This window comes from Chaetomium tenue, assembly GCF_020726465.1.
Source record: "Chaetomium tenue strain MPI-SDFR-AT-0079 chromosome Unknown F5144scaffold_6, whole genome shotgun sequence".
Classification (NCBI taxonomy): Eukaryota; Fungi; Ascomycota; class Sordariomycetes; order Sordariales; family Chaetomiaceae; genus Chaetomium; species Chaetomium tenue.
In genome coordinates, this window is record NW_027117334.1 from 2,884,607 (window position 1) to 2,905,753 (window position 21,147).

Below are 21,147 nucleotides of genomic sequence, written 5' to 3' on the forward strand. Positions count from 1 at the left end.
AAAAGGGGGGATTGTTTGTCGCCCACTTGCCATCCAACTCGTGTATGGACATAAACCCGTCATTCTCCTTGCATTATGTCAATAAGCGGAAACGCCCCGCCGACAACCCAATGATGAGGGACATGATGTTGGCCAAGATGGGAGAGTTACGAGATCGGCTCTGGACTTGACGTCCGAACTGAAACGGTTGGATCCAAGCACGGAGGATTGGGTGAAGAAAGCAGTCATTCACTTCAAGCTTCTTCTGTATAGCTGTCTCTTAGCAAGGCTCTCTTAATTATCTAACAAAAAAAACACATTCTCGCAAGAGTGACTTGGAAATAATATCCCTCTACAGCACCTTGACATCAGCAAACACCCCAGACTCCGTCCCATTATTACCCCCTTAGCCAAGCACCAGAGCCACGATTATTATCTTCAGCAACCACTGCGCCCAAAGCACCTTCTCCTAGCAAACACACTTCTCCAAAGCGCCTCGAAGCGCCTCAAAGCGCCTCGATAGCCTTCAGCAACACCTCCACCCCCCTCTCCCCCACCTCCTCCCCCTCCCCCAGCAAGCTCGCCACATCACTAAGCACACCCAGCGGGATATAACAGCCCATCTTCGCCCTCTCCAGACTCTCCTTCAACCTACTCGTATGCTCCCACTCACGGGCCGCCACCTCCGCCCTGTCGATAACCCTCCCCGGGATACCACACATGGCGGCGCAGTGCATGCCGAAGGAGCCCTCGGCGACGCCGTCCTCGAGGCGGTAGAGGAAAGTAACGCGCTTGCGGGCCTCGTCGACGTCGATCTGCATGCGGCGCGCGCGCACCTCCGGGTGCGGCGCGAACTCGGCCGCCAGGCTGTGGTAGTGCGTCGCGAAGAAGCCGACGCACCCAATGTGCGACGCCACGTGGTGCAGCACCGCCTGCGCCACCGCCACGCCGTCGTACGACGACGTGCCGCGGCCGAGCTCGTCGAGGATCACGAGCGAGCGCGGGGTGGCCTCGGAGAGGATCTTTTTCGTCTCGGAGAGCTCCACGAAGAAGGTGCTCTGTGCCGCGAAGATGTTGTCGTTGGCTCCGAGGCGCGACATGATGCGGTCGATGGGCGTGAGCGTGGCTGAAAGGGCGGGGACATAGCAGCCTATTTGGGCCATGATGACCGCGATGCAGGACTGGATTTGGGGTTAGCTTCCGAGGTGTCAAAAGGAGGGAAGGGTGTTCTCGACTTACCATGCGGAGGATGGTCGACTTGCCCGCTGCGTTTGCACCTGTGAGAAGGTTGATCTTGGCTTCGTCGCCGCCCAGTTTGATGTCGTTGGGGATGAAGTCGTCGACGCTATTGGTCATGCAAGGATGGCGGAGCTCCTTAAACTCGACCACGCTTCGGTCCTCGTCGATAAACACCGGGCGGCAGCTGGGCACGCCGAGAGCAGAGGACGACTTCGCAAGGCTGGTCAGGCAGTCCAACTGCGCAATGATGCGGATCGCCTGCAGCCAGACTTCATAGTCCATGTCGAACCGCTTGGAGAATCTCGAGGCTACCTCCTTCAAGATCTGGGAGTGCGTCTCCTCAGTTTCTTGGAGCTCCCGGACAAGATCTTCTAATGCCCGGAAGTAGTAGCGCTTGACAGCCGACGTGGCCGACATCTGGCGCCAGTTCGTAGGCACTTTGACGGCCTTGGGAACCTCGATCTGGTAGACCTCCTTGCCGACATCAGTGAACTTGACCGTCTTGCACTTGAGTGCTGTCTTCTGCTTCTCGAGCAGAGCGTGCAGCTCCCCCTTGATCCGCTCGAGCTCGTTTTGGCTGTTGTCGAAGTCCTCCTCGATGCCCTTCGCGGGAATAAGCTTGCCATCCCGGGCCATTGTCCGGTCAAAGGCGGTTTCCCAGTAGCCTAGGGGCTCCTTGAGGTCAGGCATGGAGGCGATGAGCCTATCCACCAGGCCGTTACCGCCGCCAAAGGCACCTAGAAGGCCCATCGTGTAGTCGATTTGCTCGAAGCCTTCAAGAACTCGGACGAAGTCTTGGGGCCGGCATGCACCAGCATGGATACGAGAAATCAGCCGCTCCAGGTCTGGCATCTTGGCCATCTGCGACGAAAACTGTTGCAGGATGCTGCGGTCGGCATTGAGCATGTCGACAGCGTCGAGCCTCTCATTGATCTTTTGAGTGTTGCACAATGGGTGGCAAACCCATTGGCGGAAGAGACGCTTGCCGAATGGAGTAATGCAGCGGTTGAGGAGGTTAAACAGCGTGCCCTCAGGGCCGTTGTTGGCCGTGTTGGTGAAGATCTCCAGGTTGATGAGGCTCTGGCCGTCCAGAATTAGGGTGCCATTTCGGTGGATGGGGTTGTACCACGCGAAGTTACCCTGTGACAGTAGGTTGCGGTCGAGCATGAGCACACGGAGGTAATGAGTCAAGCCTCCCATAGCGGACATTGCCAAATCTTTGTCTTTGGACTCCGCGAGGGTTTTGGGCCACACCTCCTCCGCGCCTCGCTCGGAGACAAAATAGCCCCCACACTCCAGCTCACGTCTCGCAAGATCGGCGTCCCAGAACTCTGTCCCCGGCTTTAGGTTGTTCCAGATGGTGGTGGGGCCCGTGTTGTTTTTCAGGATACGCAGGGCTTTGGTAGACAACCGCGATTTCTCCAGAACCAACTCCCGAGGCGACGTCTGGGCGACGAACGTTTCGAACTTGGTCAGGTCGACATCATCCTCAAACTCGGACAGGAAGAACTGTCCCGTGGCGGCATCAACAAACGCAATGCCAAAGGCGGGCTTGTCGTTGACGACCGACTCCTTGATGGCTGCACAGTACGTGGCCATGTCGTCCTGCAACATGCTGCCGTCCACGAGGGTGCCACCGGTCAAGATGCATGCCAACTCTCGGCGAATGATCTTGTCGGCCTTCTTCGCGTTGCTGTCACGCTCGCGCATCTCCTTACCTAGAGCGGATTCCATCTGGTCGACGCGAGCGACCTTGAAGCCTTTTGCCACAAACTGGTTGACCCACATGTCTAACGAGCTCTCAGGGACGCCCACCATGCGCATGTTGACGCGGTCGGTGAGCTTAAGATCAAACAGCTGGTGCCCGATGGTCGCGTCGTTCTCGTATAGCTCATAAAACTTGCCCTTCTTGAAGAAGACGACAGTGTCCCAAAGCTTCTTCTTGATGTCCCAATACTGCTTCTCAAACGGCGAGAAGCCCCGCTCGGCTAACGGGGGTATGTAAATGGAGGTTGGATCGAACTCTGGGTGCCCTGGGGGGTTTTTGTTGCCGTCTAAAATGTTGGCTAGCCACGGGTATCTATCCTCCGGTTCCTTAGTGTGTGCCTTGGGTTTTGTTTTTGGGTCTGTTGGCTTCCGTGTGGGAGGGGGGGCCCTGGCCGCAGGGTCGCGAGTTTCAACGTTGTCTGGGTCGTACGTCCACTTTTGCGCGGTCGATGTCGAGGCCGGAATATCCTCCATCACTTCATCGTCGTCAAGCGGTGGAGGGGCGGGAGAGGAGGAAAAGTTGGACTTTTTGCGGGGGGCCGAAGACTTGGCTGCTGGTCGCTTCCGCTTCTTCGATTTGGAGGGTGCGTCAGAGTCGTCCGAGACGACGAAGTCTCCCAAATCATCTAAACACATTGGTTAGCCCGGCATGCGCCAAGAGGGGAGGGTCAACAATACCATCTTCCTCCTCAAAATCATTCGCTTCGGCCTCGTATGTGTCCTCATCATCGTCATCCTCATCTGGAACGGCGGCGCGGGGGCGGCGTTGTCCGGAACGCCTGGCCTTCAAGGTCGCAAAAACCGCTTCGTCGTCGTCATCGGAGGATTCGGCGTAGCTAACAACCTTCTTGACCTGTGGAACACGGATTAGAATATGATGCTGATGAGGTTGGTGGGATATCTAGTCACCTTCCGCGACGGGCTGCTATTTAAGCTCGCCTTTACAGTGGCAACCGACTTCTACATAATGTTAGCGGATGCGGTGAGTGGGTGAATATCTTTGCCAATCACCTTAACAGTACTGGTTTCTCTATTTTCCTGGGAGCTCGAGGGTTCGATGGCATCGCTGCTGGGGACGGGCGTGGTTGTTGTAGTGCGCCTCGAGGTGAGCATGGAGTTGGCTCGGGTCGTTTCTTTCAGGCATTGGGGCGATGCGTCCCTCTTGTTTCTGGATGCCGGGTTGGTGGATGGCGAGGGGCTAGCTCCATTGGCGTTTCCGGCTGCTCCTGGCCTAGAGAAGAAGCCGAGGATGCTCTGTTGCTTGCCCGTTGAAGGTGCCTTTTTCACCGACGACGGCGTCTTCGCAGGAGTGCGGGCCGTGGCCGATTTCTCCCCCATCTTGCCGTGGTGGACGAGTTTCTTCGATAAATTAAATAAAGCTAAGCCGTGGGGTAAATTCAGGACAACAAATGGTTGAAGAAAGGTTGGCCAGGGGAAGCTGGGGGTGTTGGGACGGCTTTAAGTGGAACGCGAAGAAACGCGACGTGCGTGCTGGGGGTCGCGTCTTGCGCCGCCAAACCAAGCTGCTGGGTGCGTGCCCCACACGGCATTTGGGGGGAGCGGCCCACCCACCAGAAGCCAGCCAGTGGCACAAAGAGCCAAGCTTCATCTCCCCATGCTTGGAACCACTGCAACTGCATTTTACTGTGTAGTTACAATACATTATATGGATGCTTTTGTACACTACGAAGTAACTAAGGTACCCTCGATCAGACCGTTCATGGACTAACTAGTTAACTAACTCCGAAACCCACACTCCACTACTCCTTACCTTTACGCTGAATCATGGCTTCCCTGTCACGGTTATGGCCGCATGCAGGGTCCCGATGGAGGGCGCGTGGGAAGCGTCCCCAGCCAATCATTAAAGATGGGTCCCGGACCAATCAGCAGAGGAACGAGGGGAACGGCTACCGTTCCTGAGGTTCCTCTATAAGGAACGAGAAGAACGACCACCGTTCCTCACGTTCCCAAGGGAAGAGGTACGAAGGTACCTAGGGGCCTAGATAGTATAGTCACTCGTTCTGGAGAGCTCTGGGAGTTCTCCAGTTAGCAATCACAACTACAGTTCGCTACAAGCTCGCAAGCCTACTGTTGAGACAAGTCTATTGTTGTGCACCTTTTGGCTGCACCGAACCTAAGCATCCTTTGCAAGATTACCTTCACTGAACCCTAACAGGATAGGATCCTAGGCAGGTTCGTCACATTCCCGCGACTCGCCCATGCCCGCCCGTATCTGGAAAGCGAACCACACGAACGAGTGGTATTGGCTTGAATATTCGTAGCAGTCTCTGGATTTACAACGACATGAATCAGGCGCTGCTAAGAATCCCACACTGGATCCCCTCGTACATAATCATGCTTCGTCCGATGTTCGATTCTCCTCTGCGGCGAGGCGCCAAGAGACTGGGGGCGTGTACAGTACCCCTCCTCTCCCAAGCCAAGCGGCAAGCAGCGATGATCGAGAAGGTCAACAGAAGGCCGGGAAAAAGCTTCTGTGTCAGCGCTGCTGTTCTTGTGTCGGGGTAACCGGCTTTGAAGCGGAGGGGGTCGGGGGCGGGCACCCCGGCCGAAATGGTAGCAGGGGTTACTTTGGTGCAACAAAACGACGTTTGCCCGGCGGTCGCTCGGCTTTGGTACCAGACAGGCAGAATTTGTCCGGATGCTCAAATACCCATGGTGTGGCCAAGGCGGGAGAAACCGATAGGCTCACACTGGAACGGATAAATCCTCACCGGACAAGAGGGCATTTAACAGACCCTCGTCCAGAGTCCGAACCGGGAAGGATAGGACGATGGAATGCAACATTTGTCCAACGGAACCTGTGCTACCGGGGCCGAACCAAAGCTCGATAATAAAGGCTGTTGAAGTGTCCAAAGGAACGACACTGTCATCAACGCCGACTCCGAAGGTGATCGGGATTGTGTTAACTATGAAAGTTCGGGCATTTCGATCCTCTTGTTTCCCTCGGCAGTGAAAGCGCGAATAGCTGGGGAAGCATCCTGGAGACCCCTACCGACAGCTGCCAACCACTGCCACTCAGCTGGTTCCCCCCAATTACCCCAACTGCCCGCTCTCCAGCGGCTCCCGGCCTGGTGCAACAACTCCCCACAACACGACGCAAAAGGCGGGGACTGAGCGGCCGAAAGCCACACGGGTTGCGCCTGCGGTGCGTAAATGGATGCCGACGAGATGGAACGGTCGGACAGTATTACGGCTGCTACTGATGGCGTCCGCGGCTCGCCCAGGGATCAGAACAGTCGCAGGGCGGCGGCATGTCTCGTATGCCGCCGATCCAAGATCAAGTGCGAAAAGGGTCGCGCCCAGAACGACGACCGTTGTCACCGCTGTCTCCAATTGGGTGTTCAGTGTGTGCGCCCCGACTTTCACGTTGGCCGCCGGAAGGGCGTGAAAAAGTTAGCCTCCCCAACTTTGCCTGCTTCTTGTAGGTGCGTGTGATGAGCGCGTCTGCTAACTCATGCACAGCAAACGCACAGGACTGGAGAAGGCATTGCATCAGGTGGAGCAGGCCCTGCGCCGGACCGGGACTGGCATCGAAGCCGCCAAAGTTGTCTCGGATCTCAAATCCCTCCTCGGCCCCGGGCCACATGGACCACTGTCGCTCCTCAACCACGACCAATCCGGAGTTAGGGGTGCGGAATTACGCCGGGCATCAAAGCAAAGCGACATTCTTCTCCCCGACGCCTCCTCCGACGCCGGCGATAGCTCAGCTTCGGACCAAGATGGTATGAGTGCGCCACAGGAATCTACGCCTTCGCAAGGCCATGCCGGCGAGGAGAGTCTAGCCGTCGATGACGCCGAGAATCCCCTTCAACTGCTCGCCCGTGCATCAGATCTGCATGTCTCGCCCAAGTCAGGGGTCGACCACGTGGCGGCCGAAACCATGTCCCACCAACGGTCACGCCAGAATAAACAGAGCGAGAAGATCTCTGAGGTCGAAAGGTTCTTCAAGCTCAGCCAATTCAGTCTCGATACAGGGCCAGACCTCGATCCGATCAACCTCGGACTGATCACCGCCGACGAAGCCGACACGCTCTTCAACTTCTTCCACCACAACCTCGCCCACACACGATGGGGTCTCGACCCAGCACTTTACACGGCCGCCTTCACGCGCTCCCGCTCCGCCTTCCTGTTTACCTCCATCACCGCCGCCGCCGCTCTCTTTATGCCCTCCGCCTCGGCCCTGTCACGGCGACTTTCCAACCACTGCAAGACGCTTGTTAACCGCATCATTCTGGACCGTTACCGGTCTGTCGAGATCGTTTTGGCTTTCATGGTCAACGTCCCCTGGATGTTCCCCGGGAAGCATAGCACCGATGACGAAACATGTTGGTACGTGTCCATGGCGACGACCATGGCTCTGGATTTGTCGCTCCACAAGATTCTTGTGCCGATGGCCTCGCTTCGAGATGGTCCAGGTGGGATGGGAGGGACCTTTGGAGGGATCGCGAGGGCTGATTGTATTGACCCCAAGGTGGCGTTGGCGTTGGATGGGTTTGGGGACGTGGAGCCAACCTCGGAGTTTGGGTTACGATTGTTGAGGAGGCGGGAGAGGTGTTGGATATCCTTGTTTGTGTTGGAACGGGGGTGAGTATTTCGTTGGCACAACCTGAGGACGATCGCGAGCTAACAAAGTTCAGGATGTGCTTGGCGAGGGGACGTTCTTATACCGTGCCAGTTACACCCATTCTCAGGGGGTGCGACCAATGGCATTTGTCGAATATCTCGGACACCATGGATGGGCATCTCGTGTCAATGGCAGTTTTACGGAGGGATCTGGTAAGTTCAAAATCGGGAACATGTTGGCGGAAGCCACTGACCGGCGCAGGATGAACTATTCTCATCTATCCGAACCCTCTGCGACGAATCCCGGGATGGCCGGGCTGATGGTGCCTTGGTTGCCCGGTCTATTCAGATGATGGTTGAAAAGTTCTTTGACGAATGGCATGCTAAATGGGGCATCTCTATCGGCAGCGGGCCTCAACACCGACTGCCACCTTACGTTCAAATCCTAGTCACACACACCCGCTTGTCCATCTACAGCACAGTTATCAACCACCCGACGGCCCCGACCGAGGTCCGCCACTTTTTCCACGCAGCTGGCCTCTCGTCAGCATTAAACGTGATGCGGGCGGCCATCCAGGGCGAAGGCCAGTTATCGAGCATGCCCAACAACACCGCAATCATGATCTCCTTTGCAGCCTGTTTCGCATTGCGGTTGAGTGGCCAGTTCGCGGGCAACTCAAACCTGGCTCCCAGCGTCCGAACACTAATCGAAGAAACGGCCGAGGTTCTAGAGCGGGTCGGCTCGGCCACCGAGCATCGGAATGGCATGTCGACTCTATACGGGAAATACCTCAAATACATTGTCAAGAAGGCAGCAGCGTCGGTTCCCGCCCCTCCCGAAACCACCGCCAGACCACGTGCAGGGACACACCCCGAACTGCTTGCCCAACACCACGCCGCAACCGCGTACGCGCGGGGTAACAACACACGCGCCAGCTTCAGCATGGCAGATGCCATACGGCCCAGCCCGCCGGTCTCCGGTTTCATGGAGCCGCCGCCCTGGTCGGAGCCGATCCAATTCTCGTCCATGTCTGACGACCAGATCGTCGAGGCACTCAGCAGGGTCAACAATGAGTTCGACCCGGCTCTAAGCATGTATCCCTGGGATGACGCAGCTGCTTTGGATTGGCTCAATTGGTCTAATCTACCCGATTTCGGGACATGAAATACAGCCCCAGGCCTCAAACCGTTGCTTGAGCTGGTGCAGGGGCCGTCATGTTTACCAACTCCTGCAACTTCTCCATAATCACAAAAGTCAACACGGTGTGCGGTCTACCAACTGTTAGCGGGATACGCAAAGATTGGGAGGGTTGGGCAGCGTACGTCAGCCGCAGCCACGCGGGCGTCCACCCCTTCATCAAGAACATTGGGCCTTCGCGGCCCAGCCCGTCCCTTATGACCTGCATTACCTGGAGAACAGTCAGATCAGCCTCCCGAACCAAACCCCTCCCATGAATGCGGCTTACACTTGACCCCGTCGCGGCACTCTGTATTCTGCTCTTGAGCACGTCTGCAGGGGCACATGCCGTCGTGGCCACCGTCCCGGCGAACAGGGAGGCGAGTGCGTGCGTGCGGATATCGTCTTCCAGGCTTGTCCGCGATAAGATGGCGTGTTTTGCCGCGGCGTATCTGGCAGGCTTGCGTCAGCTTGAGGGGGTCATACTTTGAGAGGGTACACTCACGGCGCGATCTGAGACACGTCTTTCCACTTGGTCAGCATACAGGCGCCTGCCTCAGCATGAGAGGGTCAAGGGCCTTACTCATGATCACGCTCCGGGCTATATTCGCCGATAAGCCCCTTCCAAAGACCTTGAATCCCTCCTCCTTACCGATGCGATACAGCCCGGTCACGGCGTCGGAGTAGTGGAACCGTTCGGCCGCCGGCTTGGCGGCGTCCGCGCACATACGGACGAGAATGACCTCGGTGGGGTTCCCAATCATCCCCGCCAAACCGCCCGCCACGCCAGCACATGCTACGGTGGATGCGGTGGACAGCTTGGAGGTTCCTGACCTCTGCCGGACTTGGCCGCATAGGATGCTGTACAGTCCGAAGCGGGCGGTCGAGTAGGTGGACTGGCGGAGGATGGAGGCTGAGAGGCCAGACCACAATGAGGGAATTCCTGTGACATTGTGGGACGGTCAGTATGGTCGGGAACTTGTACGATTGGGCGAGGTAAACGGACCGTCACGAAGGGCGAACGTGTAGAGGGTCGAGAGCATGGGGGCGCGTGTCTGGAGGACCTGCATCCGGCTGTGGTGGGTACGCGTTAATTGGCACTCCGCTGCCAGCAGATAAGGGGGCCAATGGCATACTATTTTGTGACATCCAAAGGGTGTGCTAGGCAGGTATGTTAGCAGCACGTGCATTCGTTATATCATGCGGCTTGTTGACCTACTGAAACACACTGCCATGGAGGCTGCGGCCCCGCTGTTGGGGGGTTGGCATTGTCAGGATAGGATTCCAATCAGAGCACATATGGCCTTGATCAAGTATGGACGGAATAGACCACTTACCCAAGCCAAAACGGCTGTTTGGTTCCCTTTTGCCCGGCCATTGCTCCGCTCCGGCCTAGCTTTCAAGAACACACAGCGCGTCAGGTGTCAGTCGGTGTGTTGGTTCGGTTCACTTCCGAACGGGAATATGGGGTACATATGCGCCCGCGTTGGAGATAGATTACACAGTGGCCAGGTCAAAGGAGAGGGCGCAGATAAGGTGTCATTCCCCACGCAGATGCCGGCGCCCTGATCTACGACCCCCAACTTCGCACAGCGGCTCAAGTACAAATACTACCGAGAGCACACACCAACTCCAGCGGCGCGGGCCGATACAACCGCCCTCATTGTTTGTACTACACATGTACTCCATCCACGGTCAGAACGAAAGGTGGGAGGGCACTGGCTGCCATGCTCCTGTTGCCCAGCCGTCGCCCACGTTGGCGGATATGCATGACGCCCCCAACATGGATGACACGCATAGAAGAGCCAGCGGCCACTTATCACGCTTCCTTTACCCCAACTCTCCTCCGCAAGCTTCAGGCCGTCGCAAACGTGATCGAGTAGAGTACCCGAACTGGGCTGAGACTGCGTCGTCGTGGCCGCTGAAACTGTGGGTCTCGGTCTCATTTTTGGTTGCCGAAACCCAGGCCGCGAGCCTCGGTCGGGGTTGTTTACCCACCAGGATGGGGCGAGGGGTCATCGGGTCCAGGGGCAGTGACAGGGGTGTTGCCACCTGCCGATCCGGATCGCAACGGCGCAAGCCGTGATGCGCCGACAGCTTGTGACAGGCCAATTGGAATAGAACCAGGCAGATCTAGCTACCGGTCGTTTGGCTGTGTATTTTTTGCACATTTGGATTTCCCGGTTTCCGGTTTTTGCTCTCTGACATGTCAGCCCCGGCGGCGAAGAACGGGAAGAGGAAACTCGACGCAGCTGAAAACGAAGAAAACAAGCAACTCGTAAAACACACCGCCAGCGCCGTTACACAAGCACAACCCCAAACCATGTCGAAGCTCTCCCCCTCGCTCAAAGCGCTCATCAACGCGCCGTTTGCGCGGCCCGGCCAGGCGCCCGCCCCGCGCCACATCCGCGACGTCTACACGCGCATCGCGCACGAGGCCCGCGAGCGCAAATACGGCGACCGGCCGTGGGTGACTCTCTCCGTACGCGCTCCCCCTCCCCCCCTCCCACTTTCACCACCCCCCCCCCCCATCTCACACCTCACTAACCACACACACACGTTCCAGGCCGCCGCCACAATAACGCTCAACTCCCCCGCCTCCCTCCTCGCGCTCCACTCCCTGCTCACCCCCCCCCTCACCCCAACCCTCACCCCCCTCCCCGCCGCCGAACTCCTCCGCGAAGTCGGGCTCAAATGCATCTCCTTCAACGGCATCCCGCGCACCATCAACACGCTCGGCGCCTTCCGCGCCGGCATCGCCCACCACCCCTGGGCGCGCGACCTCCGCACCACCCCCACCCGCGCAATAACGACGCCGGAGGAGCTGGCTGGTGTGGGGGAGCGCGGGAAGAGGTTGTGGGAGAGTGTGTACACGCCGTTTGAGGGCAAGTTGGTGCAGCGGTTGGGGGACAGTCACCCCGACCTGCCGGTGCATATCCTGGGGAGTCATTATGGGCCGTTGTTGGCGGATCCGGGGGCTGGGGGCCCGGTGGGGAGGTGTTTGACGAGTGTGGTGGCGGTGGCGTGCTTGCGGGCGCAGACGGGGGTGGGGCCGCAGGTGCTGTCGCATGTGTTTGGGTTGAGGAAGGGGGTGGAGCAGGGGGCGCATTGGGGGGAGTTGGGGGGTTGGGAGGGGGAGGCGGAGGGGGTGGAGAGGTTGGCGGGGGATGAGGGGTGTGAATGGTTGTTGAGGAGTGTTGATGCGATTGCGGAGGCGGTGGGGGCGGGTTATGCGCGGTGGGATGGGGAGGGGGGTGGGGAGGGGGAGGGGGAGAAGGCGAAGTTGTGAGGTTGAGGGGGAGAAGGCGAAGTTGTGAGGTTGTGAGGAGGAGGGGGGGATGGACGGCGTGGGCGAGTTGGGGAGGTCATGTTCGAGGATGGGTTGATGATGGTGGATCTAGTAAATAATCGAGGTATATGCGTAAATACCTATGCGAGGTGCGTACGTAAATGCAAAGGCACCGACCGACCCCCCTCTCTCTACACGCTCGTGAAGAAACCACACTTAAACTTAAACCACCGCTCACTCCATGGCCTTCAAATCCTCTGCCACCGTAAACGCCGCATCCGTCTTGCTCTTAACCTCCTCTACTTCCAACCCCGGCGCAACCTCCGTCAGTGTCAGCGTCCCACGCTTCCGATCCACCTCGAAAACGCACTACCCCGTTGTCAGCACACCACCAACCCTCTTTGTAAAGATAACTCACCAAATCTGTAATAATCGTGCTCACCACCCGCGCGCCCGTCAACGGCAAGCTGCACGTCTGCACGATCTTGCTCGAGCCGTCCTTGGCGACGTGCTCGGTCGCGACGACGATCTTGGTGTTGTCCGGGTTCGACACGAGATCCATGGCGCCGCCCATGCCCTTGAACACCTTGCCGGGGATCATGTAGTTGGCCAGGTCGCCGGCGGCGCTAACCTGAAGGGCCCCCAGGATCGACACGTCGACGTGCCCGCCGCGGATCATGCTGAAGGACTCGGACGAGTCGAAGGTGGCCGCGCCGGGGACGAGCGTCGTGGTCTCTTTGCCGGCGTTGATGATGTCTCTGTGTGTGGGATGGGGTTAGTCAGGAGTAGTGTGGGCTGGGGCCTGGGGAAGTGAGCGGTGGACGTACGGGTCAACGTCTTCAGGGAGCGGGTGGTCGCCCATCCCAAGAATGCCGTTCTCGGATTGGATCCAGACTTGCTGGCCTGAGGGTAGGAAGGAGGGCGCCATTGTGGGGATACCTAGGCTGGTCAGCATTTTCCCTTGTTACCCCTGAATCTCTTCTCCTTACCGACTCCGAGGTTCACGTAAAACCCGTCCTTTAGTTCCTTCGCCGCCCGCCTCGCAATGCGGTCCCTCCTGATTTGAGCGTCCCCCTTTGTCTTGGTCTCCCCACTCTCTCCGGTGGACCGCGTCTTCAGAATCTCGACCAACGACGATTCCGTAGCCGGTACGATGCGGTCGATAAAGATGCCTGGCAGGTCGACATCGTTGGGGTCGATCTCGCCGATCTCGACAATATTCTCGGCCTCCACAATGGCCAGCTTGGCCGCCTTGGCCATGAGGGGGGCAAACGCCTTAGTGGTGTACCTGCACCGGGGTTAGAAACGGCAGCCAGACCTGACAACCAAGATATTGCCTACCTGAACACGCAGTTGCCCACCTTGTCAACCTTCCATGCCCGGAGGATAGCCACGTCGCCGTGCAGCGCAGTCTCCATCAAATACCGACGTCCGTCGAATATCCTCGTCTCTCGGGGTTTGCCATACTCAATCACGTTGCCGCTAGCATCGAACCGGGCAGGGATTGCGCCCTCTTGCACGAGCGTGTCTGGGGCATTGTTAGAAATGGTCTCGGTGGGTAGGAATTGGTGAGTTTAGTGACCTACTCCCGCCCGTAGGGGTGAAGAAGGCAGGGATGCCGCTCCCCGCCGCGCGTATCCTCTCAGCCAGCGTTCCCTGGGGACAAAGCTCGACCGCAATCTTTCCCGTGAGGTACTGCTTCTCGAGCTTCTTGTTAGGTCCCAGAAACGACATGATCATGCGGTCCACCTGCCCGTTCTCGGTCAGGAGAGCGAGCCCTCCGCGTCCTTCGGCTCCTGCATTGTTGGACACGGCAGTGAGTGAGTGAAGGGATTCCGGTCCCCGGTTTCGAAGTGCCCCGATCAAGGTCGCTATTGTTCAAGTCAGCCTTGTTAAGCTCCTTTCGCCATATCAGACCGGGGTGTTCTCAACTTACACGCGACACCGCATAGCCCAAACCCCGAGCTCAGTATTACGGATCCGCTCCTGATGTCGGCCACCGCATCCGCCGCGCTCTCCCATAGCTTAGATCCTCCCCTGTCGGCCCGAGGCGTGGCTGCTGACCTCCAATGCCCGGAGTGTGAGAAGCTCCTCCTCCCGTAAAGGCTCAAACTGCTCCCCGACATCGCCTTGATACCGAAGCCCTTTATGATGGCGCTGCCACCAACAGTAGCAACCGCCAAACGCCGGGAGCACGCACGCCGCGCCATCATCGTCATAGGCGTCGTTTGCCTCGCTGTCCGTACTACGCCAGCCATTATCTCTCTCCTGTCTTGACCAGGCCACGAACCGACTAAAAGACGTTCTATCTCAACTCCTCAAACAAACAACGTCACTCTGCGAGTAGTGTTTTTAAAAAAAAGAAGTAACTATCACAATCCCCAAAACCCCCAAAACCCTCCGCAACAAACCGGCCGATATGCGACCCGCGCCCACCGGGTCCCACCCACGCGCAGCGGGTAACGGCGCAGCGGCATCTTGTTCTGCCAACCGGCGATCGCCGCCAAGTTTACGTCACACGCGCAGAAGGAGAGGCGGCTGGCCGGAACCCAGATTTTGGTGCCGGGAATGCACTCAGCAGCACCACCCACCACGAGCATGGATTCGGGGGGACGCGCGCCGCTAAGGGTCTCGGCTTTTGTGGAAGTTGGGGTTCAATCGGATTGTGTGATTGACTGAGATGGTTCAGCTGCTCACCCCCTTCATGCAGGGTTCGGCCGGGGCCGAGGAATGCCCAGACGGCGCCACATGCATGGGGTGCAGGATGGCTTGATGGTTGGTGCTTGGTGGTTTGGTGGTGTTTGATGGTGATGGCGTGTTTTGGAAGAGCAAAAAAAAGAGGTTGCAGGAACCCTGGAGATCGGATGCTGCTTGCAGTTGGCTTGGGCGATCTCGATAGTGCCTGCCGTGACTCGTGACCTCGCAGATGCAGCGCATACCAGAACCGGGCACTGACCCCGCGATGTGAGAAACACAGCACCATTCGAGGGTTCGTGTTTCAATCGTGTCAATCAATAATTGCGCCGCCAAGGAAGCTTGGTATAAGCTTCTTTCCTAGTCCATTCTCCACCATTTTCAAGATATTATTTTGATATCAATGGGACGCGTTTCAATGCCTTTGGAGTTGTGAGCACACTCAATTTCCCCTCAATTCGATACCCATATCAAATAACTTTCCCTCCGATACTTTCCCCAAAAATACGCAGCCGTGGTATGTCCGGTACGCCATGTCGCACTCGTCTCCAATGGATGGCTCGTGATAATCATGTCGATCAGCGAGCGGTGAGGCATGCAGATGCGCAAAGGGCAAGAGTGACTGTCAGTGGCTGTCTGATGTAGGCAGGTCGCACAATCTTCTCCAACTCCCGGGTTTTGTCACCACCCAACCGAGCCAACGAAGCCGGGGGTGGGCGTGCATGATCGGACTTATCAACCAGCTTATCACCCCCTCAAGTTCCGCGTCTAGAATTCCCGTGATTTTCGAGTTTACGACGGCTCGACCGCAATCGCCATTGTGACTTGTTGGTAACCATGTCCTCCATCCATATTGCCGGACGGGAAAATGAGAAGGGGGAAAGCGACCGCGATGTTCCAAGTCCCGAGGCCACGGCGGTCACAACGGCCCAGAACGAAGCGCACTTGACCAAGCGCATACTTTTCAAAACAGACACCAGGTCAGCACGCGATCCCTTACTGGAACAACCTCCATACTCATCCAGCGACTAACACTCCGCGAAACCAACCCACAGGATCCTACCCATCCTCTCCCTCCTCTTCCTCTGCTCCTTCCTCGACCGCACCAATGTCGGCAACGCCAGAATCATCGGCCTCGAGAAGGACCTGGGCCTCAGCAACCTGCAATACAACCAAGGCCTCGCCGTCTTCTACGCGACCTACATCGCCAGGTTAGCTCTCCCTCCCCCTCTCCCCCCACCGACCCCCCCCTCAACCACCACCCCCAAGTTAACCACCCCCCTCCAAAACAGCGAGCTCCCCTCCAACCTCCTCCTCAAATCCCTCACCCCCACCCTCTGGCTGCCCCTCCTCACCGTCGCCTGGGGCATCATCACCATGTGCCTGGGGTTTGTGCGCAGCTACGGCAGCTTCATCGCCGTGCGCGCCCTGCTGGGCCTCGCCGAGGGGGGGCTGCTGCCCGGCATCGTGCTGTACATGTCGGGCCTGTACACGCGGGGCGAGATGGCGGTGCGCATTGGTGTGTTCTATACGGCGGCGTCGTTGTCGGGGGCGTTTGGGGGTATGTTTTGTGTTTTTCTTTTTGGGTTTGGGGTGGTGTTTGTTGGGGTTGGGGGTGTTACCTGGACGGTGGTTTTGGGGGCTTTGTGGGGGTTGCTTGCTAATCAATGGGCTATAGGACTACTTGCAAGGGGTCTGTCCGAGATTGGACCGAGGGGTGGGCTCGAGGGGTGGAGGTGGATTTTCGTCATCGAGGGGCTGCTTGTGAGTTAACCGGATTTCTGGTGTTGCTGTTTGGAGGAATGCTGCTGACTGAAGAAAGACGGTTGTTGCGGGCGCTGTGGCATACCTGCTTCTCCCGACGAGCATCGCCGAGGCGCCGTATCTGACGAGGGAAGAAAAGGACTTTGCGCTGCAGCGGCTGGAAGGACATACCCTGTCAGCGAGTGGTGAGAGGTTCAAGTGAGTGAGCAGGAGGGAAGTAAGCTGCCGGCCAGTTCTGACTTTGTGATGCAGTCCCGTCCTCGAACGCGAGGAAAGGTTCCAGTGGTCCGAAGTCCGCCGCGGCATCTTCAACGTCCAGGTCTGGCTGTCGTCAACGGCGTACTTTGCCATCCTTTCGGGGCTGTACAGCTTCGGCCTATTTGTCAGTTATCGCCTTCAAGTCCCACAACCTCAACGCTAACCTGTCCCCCAGCTCCCAACCATCATCAACGACATGCACATCACCTCCTCAGCAAACGAGACTCAGCTCTGGTCCGTCATCCCGTACGCCGTCGCAACGCCCATTACCGGTATGCCAACCCCCCACCCCTACAGTCACCTAACCCCTTCCCCTGAACCAAACCCTGACACCACACACACAGTCCTCGTCGCGCTCCTCTCGGACCGGCTCAACCTGCGCGGCGGGCTCATGCTGGCCACGCTGCCCATCGCGATCGCGGGGTACGCGGTGATCGCCAACGTGGCGTCGGCGCCGGCGCGCTTCGCCATGACCTGCCTGATGGCGATCGGCATGTACGCCAGCGTGCCGTGCGTGCTCGTCTGGAACTCCAACAACTCGGCGGGCCACTACAAGCGCGCAACCACGTCGGGCTTGCAGCTGGCGGTGGCGAATTGCGGGGGGTTTGTGGCGAGTGAGTTGTCTTTTTTTTTCCCCTCCTTTGTTTCCCTTGGGGGCTTGAACTTCTTGAAGGGGTGGGGGATGGGAGAATGCTGACTGTGAGAACCTGATAGCTTTTGTGTATCCGAGTCACGAAGGGCCGCTGTACCACAAGGGCCATACCATTATTCTGGGGCTGTTGGTGTATGCTTGGTTTGCGTAAGTGCCATGACCTGCCCCACCATCCCGATATCTGGCTGACAAAATTTTAGGATTCTGGCCAACGTCTTGTGGTGTGCAAAGATCAACCGCGACAAGAAGGACGGCAAGTATGCAGAGTTCGAAGGGTGCGGCGACGATCGGGATCCGGCATTCAAGATGGTGCTATGAGGGTTCAAATTTTTGGCAGTTGTGTCGAATTGGGAAGATGTTGACGAACAGAAGATATGAAGGAATGTGCAGCAAGCTGCGGTGTAAACCCCGACGCCCTGCTTGCCCCTATTAATCTAATCAAGAAGAATCAGCGAAGAGATGCGTGCCAACAGTCAACAAGCAAAAAAGTAGGAGTCTCCCAGGAAACAAAAGTCGACACGAGCCGGATTTGAACCGACGCCTCCGAAGAGATGAGATTTCGAGTCTCACGCTTTAGACCACTCAGCCATCGTGCCTTGACGAGAGAATCGGGCTGGTTGTGGGGATCATGAGATGCGGAGGCAGTGCGGGTGGAGTTGCAAAAATGCCAAAAGAGGAGCCGAGAAACCGGCAAAAGTGAAGCTGATCCGATCCAGGCTCGAACTGGAGACCTTCAGTGTGTTAGACTGACGTGATAACCAACTACACCATCGGACCTTGCTTGATGGGCAGGAGGTTTACAGGCGGTCCTTTATCGCAGCTTGCTTCTTGCGCCGTTCGATGGGAATTCCATAACCTCTCGAGTCTGTTTCTCATTTCCGGGACATCCCAGCAAGCTCGAAGGTGGCAAAGGCGTACCTAGGTACCTACCTAGTTACCTGGTTTGCCTGATTATGACGCTTTGACCTCACGAGTACCTTACCTGCCTGGGTTCTCGTGACTTCCAAATCATTTCTCCAATCATTTTCCTGCCTCAACTTAACCCAACCCAACTCGTCTTTGGACTTCAATACGTGGGCCAACACTTGCGTAGCCATCACTTGTTTCGACCTTTCACCCCAAAACGCGGTTAGTAAACATGGCCGAGCTTAGCCCGCCGTCGAGATCCATTTATTGTCCAATATATGCAGCCACCGAAAGCATGGCGACCATCAGATTTCGAACTGCCCTCGGTGCAGCGCCGACATCCACCACTTGCAGCCCAAACCCGAAAACTCGATAGATGTCGTTTCCAACTTGCTCGAAGCCCCTTCTGACTCGCCCGAACCGTCCGAGTCTCGCGGGAAGAATGAACGGGACGCGCCAGAGATGGCTAAACTTGACAAGCTCAAAAGACTGATGTGCTCCTCAAGCGAGGGCCTTCTTGTGAACCCGGGAGCGCGCTATCCGCAGACCTTGCGTCCGGCGAACAACCCCTTCGATGATATCTTGACGCGGGTGGCCGGCAAGGTGCAAGCGGCAATCCCTCGTGTAAGTGGCGATGCACTACAGAAAGCAAAACTCCAGGGAATGCACCAACACCTCCGACCGCAACGCGTCTTCAAAGCCGTGGGCGGTATCCTGTACGATCAAGAATGGACGGGCAACCCAATTCAGAGCATGAATACCGACCACATAACTCCGGATGACGAATTAGCCCGTACGGCCGTCCAATCTGCCTGCAATTACGCCTTCGAGATAATGCTTCTTGTGGACTACGGGCTTCTGCCCTACCCCGTTCAAAAACCAAGTTTTTTCAATACCATCTGGACCCAGTTTGAGCATTTTTCCCATTTGCTCATCTCCGTGGCTTATCGCTGGAACCAGGGTCAATTCCCGGACCAAGCAGCATATGACCGCATCAGTCATGTCATGTGCTCGTTCGACGGGAATGGGGTCGACGTATGGGATGCCGCAACGCTCATCTATTACTACCACACCCGCCGCGAGCCGGTCGACAACGGGTCCGCAAACAAGGGACGGGCAGGATATACCGGGGTCTTGCAGGAGATGATTAGTGAAGCTTCTAAGCGTGGCACGGATCGTCTGGCTCGGAAGTTGTCACTGGATATCAATCTTCTCATTCCAAAGTTCGTCTCCGACCGAGAAAGGAGGGAGCTGATGTTGTACAAGGCTCGGCGCCTGGTGCAGGAGTATCGCCTATCGATCTTAGATACTGGGACTGTGGGCAACTGGTTTTCCTTCGATACGGTGGCCAAAAAGGAAAAACAATTGTGATAAGACGGGGTACAAGGGCCTAAACACTAAAATCATATACCGCCTATTTACTACTCGACGTCGTCTAGTCGAGGCACCAAACGCGCCTATTCCCCCTTCAAATCCCACCCAGAACCGCTCAACAACCACCACCTCAACGCATATGCCTCGCCAAATCCACAAACCCCATCATCCTCCTCCTCTTCACCCGCGCAGGCTCCGTCATCAGCCCGCCCGCCGTCGCGTTCGTCCCGTTATTACCCCCTCCCACCACAGCACCGGCACCCCCACCACCACCGCCACCCTTACCACCACCCCCAGCAATAATAACAAAGATATTAGTCCCCCCACCACCACCGCCGCCGTTTCCTTTCCCCTTCCCCTTCCCTTTGCCCTTCCCGTTCCCGTCCCCGCGCCCCCGACCTTCTCCTCGACCACCCTCATCATTGTCATCGTTGTCATCATTATCGTCATTACCGCCGCCTCCGCCGCGGTGGGGAGACGGCGCGGCGAGGGCGGTGCTGGGGATGGTTGCTGCTGTGGCGAGGAGGGCGAGGGGGGCCTGTGGTGGGGGAAAGAGGGGGGGGTTAGTTGGGGGGTTGGTTGTTTGTTTGTTTTCTTTGGGGATTGGGGGGTTGAGGTTCTTGGGTGTTGTTTATCGGTTGGGTTGTGGAATTTGGTGGTGGAGGAGGGGAGTGTCAGGGGTAAATGGGGGGGGGGGTTGGAAACGAAAGGGTGGGGGGTGTGATCGCGATTGGGAATGGGAAGGGGGGGGGGGCGGGGGGGATATTGTTATGTTTTATGGCTGGGACGGGGGACGGTGATGGCTTACAGCGTAACGCAGGTTTAGGGCGTTGGTACCGGGCGCGGTAAAGCCGCTGGCGGTGGTGACAGCGGAGAAACCGGTGCTGAGGAGGGTGAGGGCGGATGTCGCGCGCATTTTGGTAGGATTAGGGCGCGTGTTTGCTGAAAAGGGGGAAGAGAGTTGGGTATCGACTATCGGTGGGTTGCTCGAGCAAGGGGTTGGCGGAAAATGGGTGAAGGGCGGCGCAGCCGTCTGTGGTTGTTGCGATTCACTGATCAAAGATCAAGGGGAAAAGACTGTAAGGGTGACTGGACAATGACACTACCAGAGTATCTTGGGGAATAAGAGAGAAAAGAGTGAATGTTAACTTCCGTAACAGAGAGAGGCCAGAATAAATATGAATAACAAGCTCGCCAGGCACAAGCTCGACGCCACCTTCAGTTGTTTGATCGGTGTATATGAACCCACATCCTACGAGCACAACTCGGAGGTCGTGTCAAACCCCCGATCATCCAGATCAGGCAGACTAGTATCATCCGCAAGTATAACAATGGGGTGGAGCAGACTGCAAATCGTGGTAATAGCGTAAAAGATGGGATGGTGTCTCAACAAGTGTGCCGCGCCGCACCCCTGACCAACACAAGTTCAGATCACCGAGCGGCACAACGCCGGGTTAATATTCC

General features: G+C 57.4%; 8 protein-coding genes and 2 non-coding genes across 10 annotated transcripts; 4 read left to right on the forward strand and 6 right to left on the reverse strand.

Annotated features, from left to right (window-relative positions):
• Positions 1-485: 485 nt before the first annotated feature.
• Positions 486-4,474, reverse strand: F5144DRAFT_623412 (muts domain V-domain-containing protein; the record flags this gene model as incomplete). Its single annotated transcript, XM_066792151.1, has 5 exons — positions 3,997-4,474; positions 3,895-3,945; positions 3,664-3,838; positions 1,219-3,611; positions 486-1,160 (listed from the first exon to the last, which is right to left on the reverse strand). The coding sequence occupies exons 1-5, from the start codon at positions 4,321-4,323 to the stop codon at positions 486-488; spliced, it is 3,621 nt and encodes a 1,206-aa protein (XP_066640198.1). The 5' UTR covers positions 4,324-4,474.
• Positions 4,475-6,080: 1,606 nt separating this feature from the next.
• F5144DRAFT_362472 (uncharacterized protein) lies at positions 6,081-8,913 on the forward strand. The gene is made up of 4 exons (XM_066784404.1): positions 6,081-6,398; positions 6,469-7,590; positions 7,644-7,782; positions 7,832-8,913. The coding sequence occupies exons 1-4, from the start codon at positions 6,160-6,162 to the stop codon at positions 8,732-8,734; spliced, it is 2,403 nt and encodes an 800-aa protein (XP_066640199.1). The 5' UTR covers positions 6,081-6,159; the 3' UTR covers positions 8,735-8,913.
• Positions 8,751-10,124, reverse strand: F5144DRAFT_595628 (mitochondrial carrier domain-containing protein; the record flags this gene model as incomplete). Its single annotated transcript, XM_066790713.1, has 9 exons — positions 8,751-8,841; positions 8,893-8,978; positions 9,036-9,198; positions 9,252-9,270; positions 9,330-9,689; positions 9,753-9,820; positions 9,883-9,907; positions 9,966-9,997; positions 10,084-10,124. The coding sequence occupies 9 exons, from the start codon at positions 10,122-10,124 to the stop codon at positions 8,751-8,753; spliced, it is 885 nt and encodes a 294-aa protein (XP_066640200.1).
• Positions 10,125-10,822: 698 nt separating this feature from the next.
• F5144DRAFT_658216 (uncharacterized protein) lies at positions 10,823-12,239 on the forward strand. The gene is made up of 2 exons (XM_066793204.1): positions 10,823-11,228; positions 11,313-12,239. The coding sequence occupies exons 1-2, from the start codon at positions 10,953-10,955 to the stop codon at positions 12,033-12,035; spliced, it is 999 nt and encodes a 332-aa protein (XP_066640201.1). The 5' UTR covers positions 10,823-10,952; the 3' UTR covers positions 12,036-12,239.
• Positions 12,212-14,418, reverse strand: F5144DRAFT_362538 (uncharacterized protein). Its single transcript, XM_066784406.1, has 7 exons — positions 13,972-14,418; positions 13,622-13,906; positions 13,377-13,563; positions 13,025-13,323; positions 12,863-12,974; positions 12,454-12,793; positions 12,212-12,404 (listed from the first exon to the last, which is right to left on the reverse strand). The coding sequence occupies exons 1-7, from the start codon at positions 14,291-14,293 to the stop codon at positions 12,270-12,272; spliced, it is 1,680 nt and encodes a 559-aa protein (XP_066640202.1). The 5' UTR covers positions 14,294-14,418; the 3' UTR covers positions 12,212-12,269.
• Positions 14,419-15,566: 1,148 nt separating this feature from the next.
• Positions 15,567-17,721, forward strand: F5144DRAFT_551008 (major facilitator superfamily domain-containing protein; the record flags this gene model as incomplete). Its single annotated transcript, XM_066787673.1, has 10 exons — positions 15,567-15,709; positions 15,785-15,940; positions 16,022-16,290; positions 16,408-16,493; positions 16,552-16,691; positions 16,746-16,875; positions 16,927-17,023; positions 17,096-17,365; positions 17,466-17,550; positions 17,604-17,721. The coding sequence occupies 10 exons, from the start codon at positions 15,567-15,569 to the stop codon at positions 17,719-17,721; spliced, it is 1,494 nt and encodes a 497-aa protein (XP_066640203.1).
• Positions 17,722-17,917: 196 nt separating this feature from the next.
• On the reverse strand, positions 17,918-17,999 carry F5144DRAFT_t162. Its single transcript has one exon. It is a non-coding gene; the product is annotated as a tRNA-Ser (tRNA).
• A 107-nt stretch (positions 18,000-18,106) lies between these two features.
• Positions 18,107-18,180, reverse strand: F5144DRAFT_t161. The gene has a single exon. It is a non-coding gene; the product is annotated as a tRNA-Val (tRNA).
• Positions 18,181-18,771: 591 nt separating this feature from the next.
• F5144DRAFT_551009 (uncharacterized protein) lies at positions 18,772-19,680 on the forward strand (the record flags this gene model as incomplete). Its single annotated transcript, XM_066787674.1, has 2 exons — positions 18,772-18,933; positions 18,970-19,680. 2 exons carry the CDS (start codon positions 18,772-18,774, stop codon positions 19,678-19,680), a joined length of 873 nt encoding a protein of 290 aa, XP_066640204.1.
• Positions 19,681-19,746: 66 nt separating this feature from the next.
• F5144DRAFT_362529 (uncharacterized protein) lies at positions 19,747-20,730 on the reverse strand. The gene is made up of 2 exons (XM_066784405.1): positions 20,492-20,730; positions 19,747-20,221 (listed from the first exon to the last, which is right to left on the reverse strand). Exons 1-2 carry the CDS (start codon positions 20,597-20,599, stop codon positions 19,814-19,816), a joined length of 516 nt encoding a protein of 171 aa, XP_066640205.1. The 5' UTR covers positions 20,600-20,730; the 3' UTR covers positions 19,747-19,813.
• Between the last annotated feature and the right edge of the window lie 417 nt (positions 20,731-21,147).

Excerpts from the sequence above, each read along its gene's own strand:
- F5144DRAFT_362472 (XM_066784404.1), top strand. The coding sequence starts at position 6,160 with ATGGATGCCGACGAGATGGAACGGTCGGACAGTATTACGGCTGCTACT. Across the intron at positions 7,591-7,643 it reads TTGTTTGTGTTGGAACGGGG|GATGTGCTTGGCGAGGGGAC; the intron begins GTGAGTATTTCG and ends AACAAAGTTCAG. Across the intron at positions 7,783-7,831 it reads CAGTTTTACGGAGGGATCTG|GATGAACTATTCTCATCTAT; the intron begins GTAAGTTCAAAA and ends TGACCGGCGCAG.
- F5144DRAFT_658216 (XM_066793204.1), top strand. The coding sequence starts at position 10,953 with ATGTCAGCCCCGGCGGCGAAGAACGGGAAGAGGAAACTCGACGCAGCT. Across the intron at positions 11,229-11,312 it reads GGCCGTGGGTGACTCTCTCC|GCCGCCGCCACAATAACGCT; the intron begins GTACGCGCTCCC and ends CACACGTTCCAG.
- F5144DRAFT_362529 (XM_066784405.1), bottom strand. The coding sequence starts at position 20,599 with ATGCGCGCGACATCCGCCCTCACCCTCCTCAGCACCGGTTTCTCCGCT. Across the intron at positions 20,222-20,491 it reads CCCTAAACCTGCGTTACGCT|GCCCCCCTCGCCCTCCTCGC; the intron begins GTAAGCCATCAC and ends CCCCCACCACAG.
- F5144DRAFT_362538 (XM_066784406.1), bottom strand. The coding sequence starts at position 14,293 with ATGGCTGGCGTAGTACGGACAGCGAGGCAAACGACGCCTATGACGATG. Across the intron at positions 12,794-12,862 it reads CTCCCTGAAGACGTTGACCC|AGACATCATCAACGCCGGCA; the intron begins GTACGTCCACCG and ends TCCCACACACAG. Across the intron at positions 12,405-12,453 it reads GCACGATTATTACAGATTTG|TGCGTTTTCGAGGTGGATCG; the intron begins GTGAGTTATCTT and ends ACAACGGGGTAG.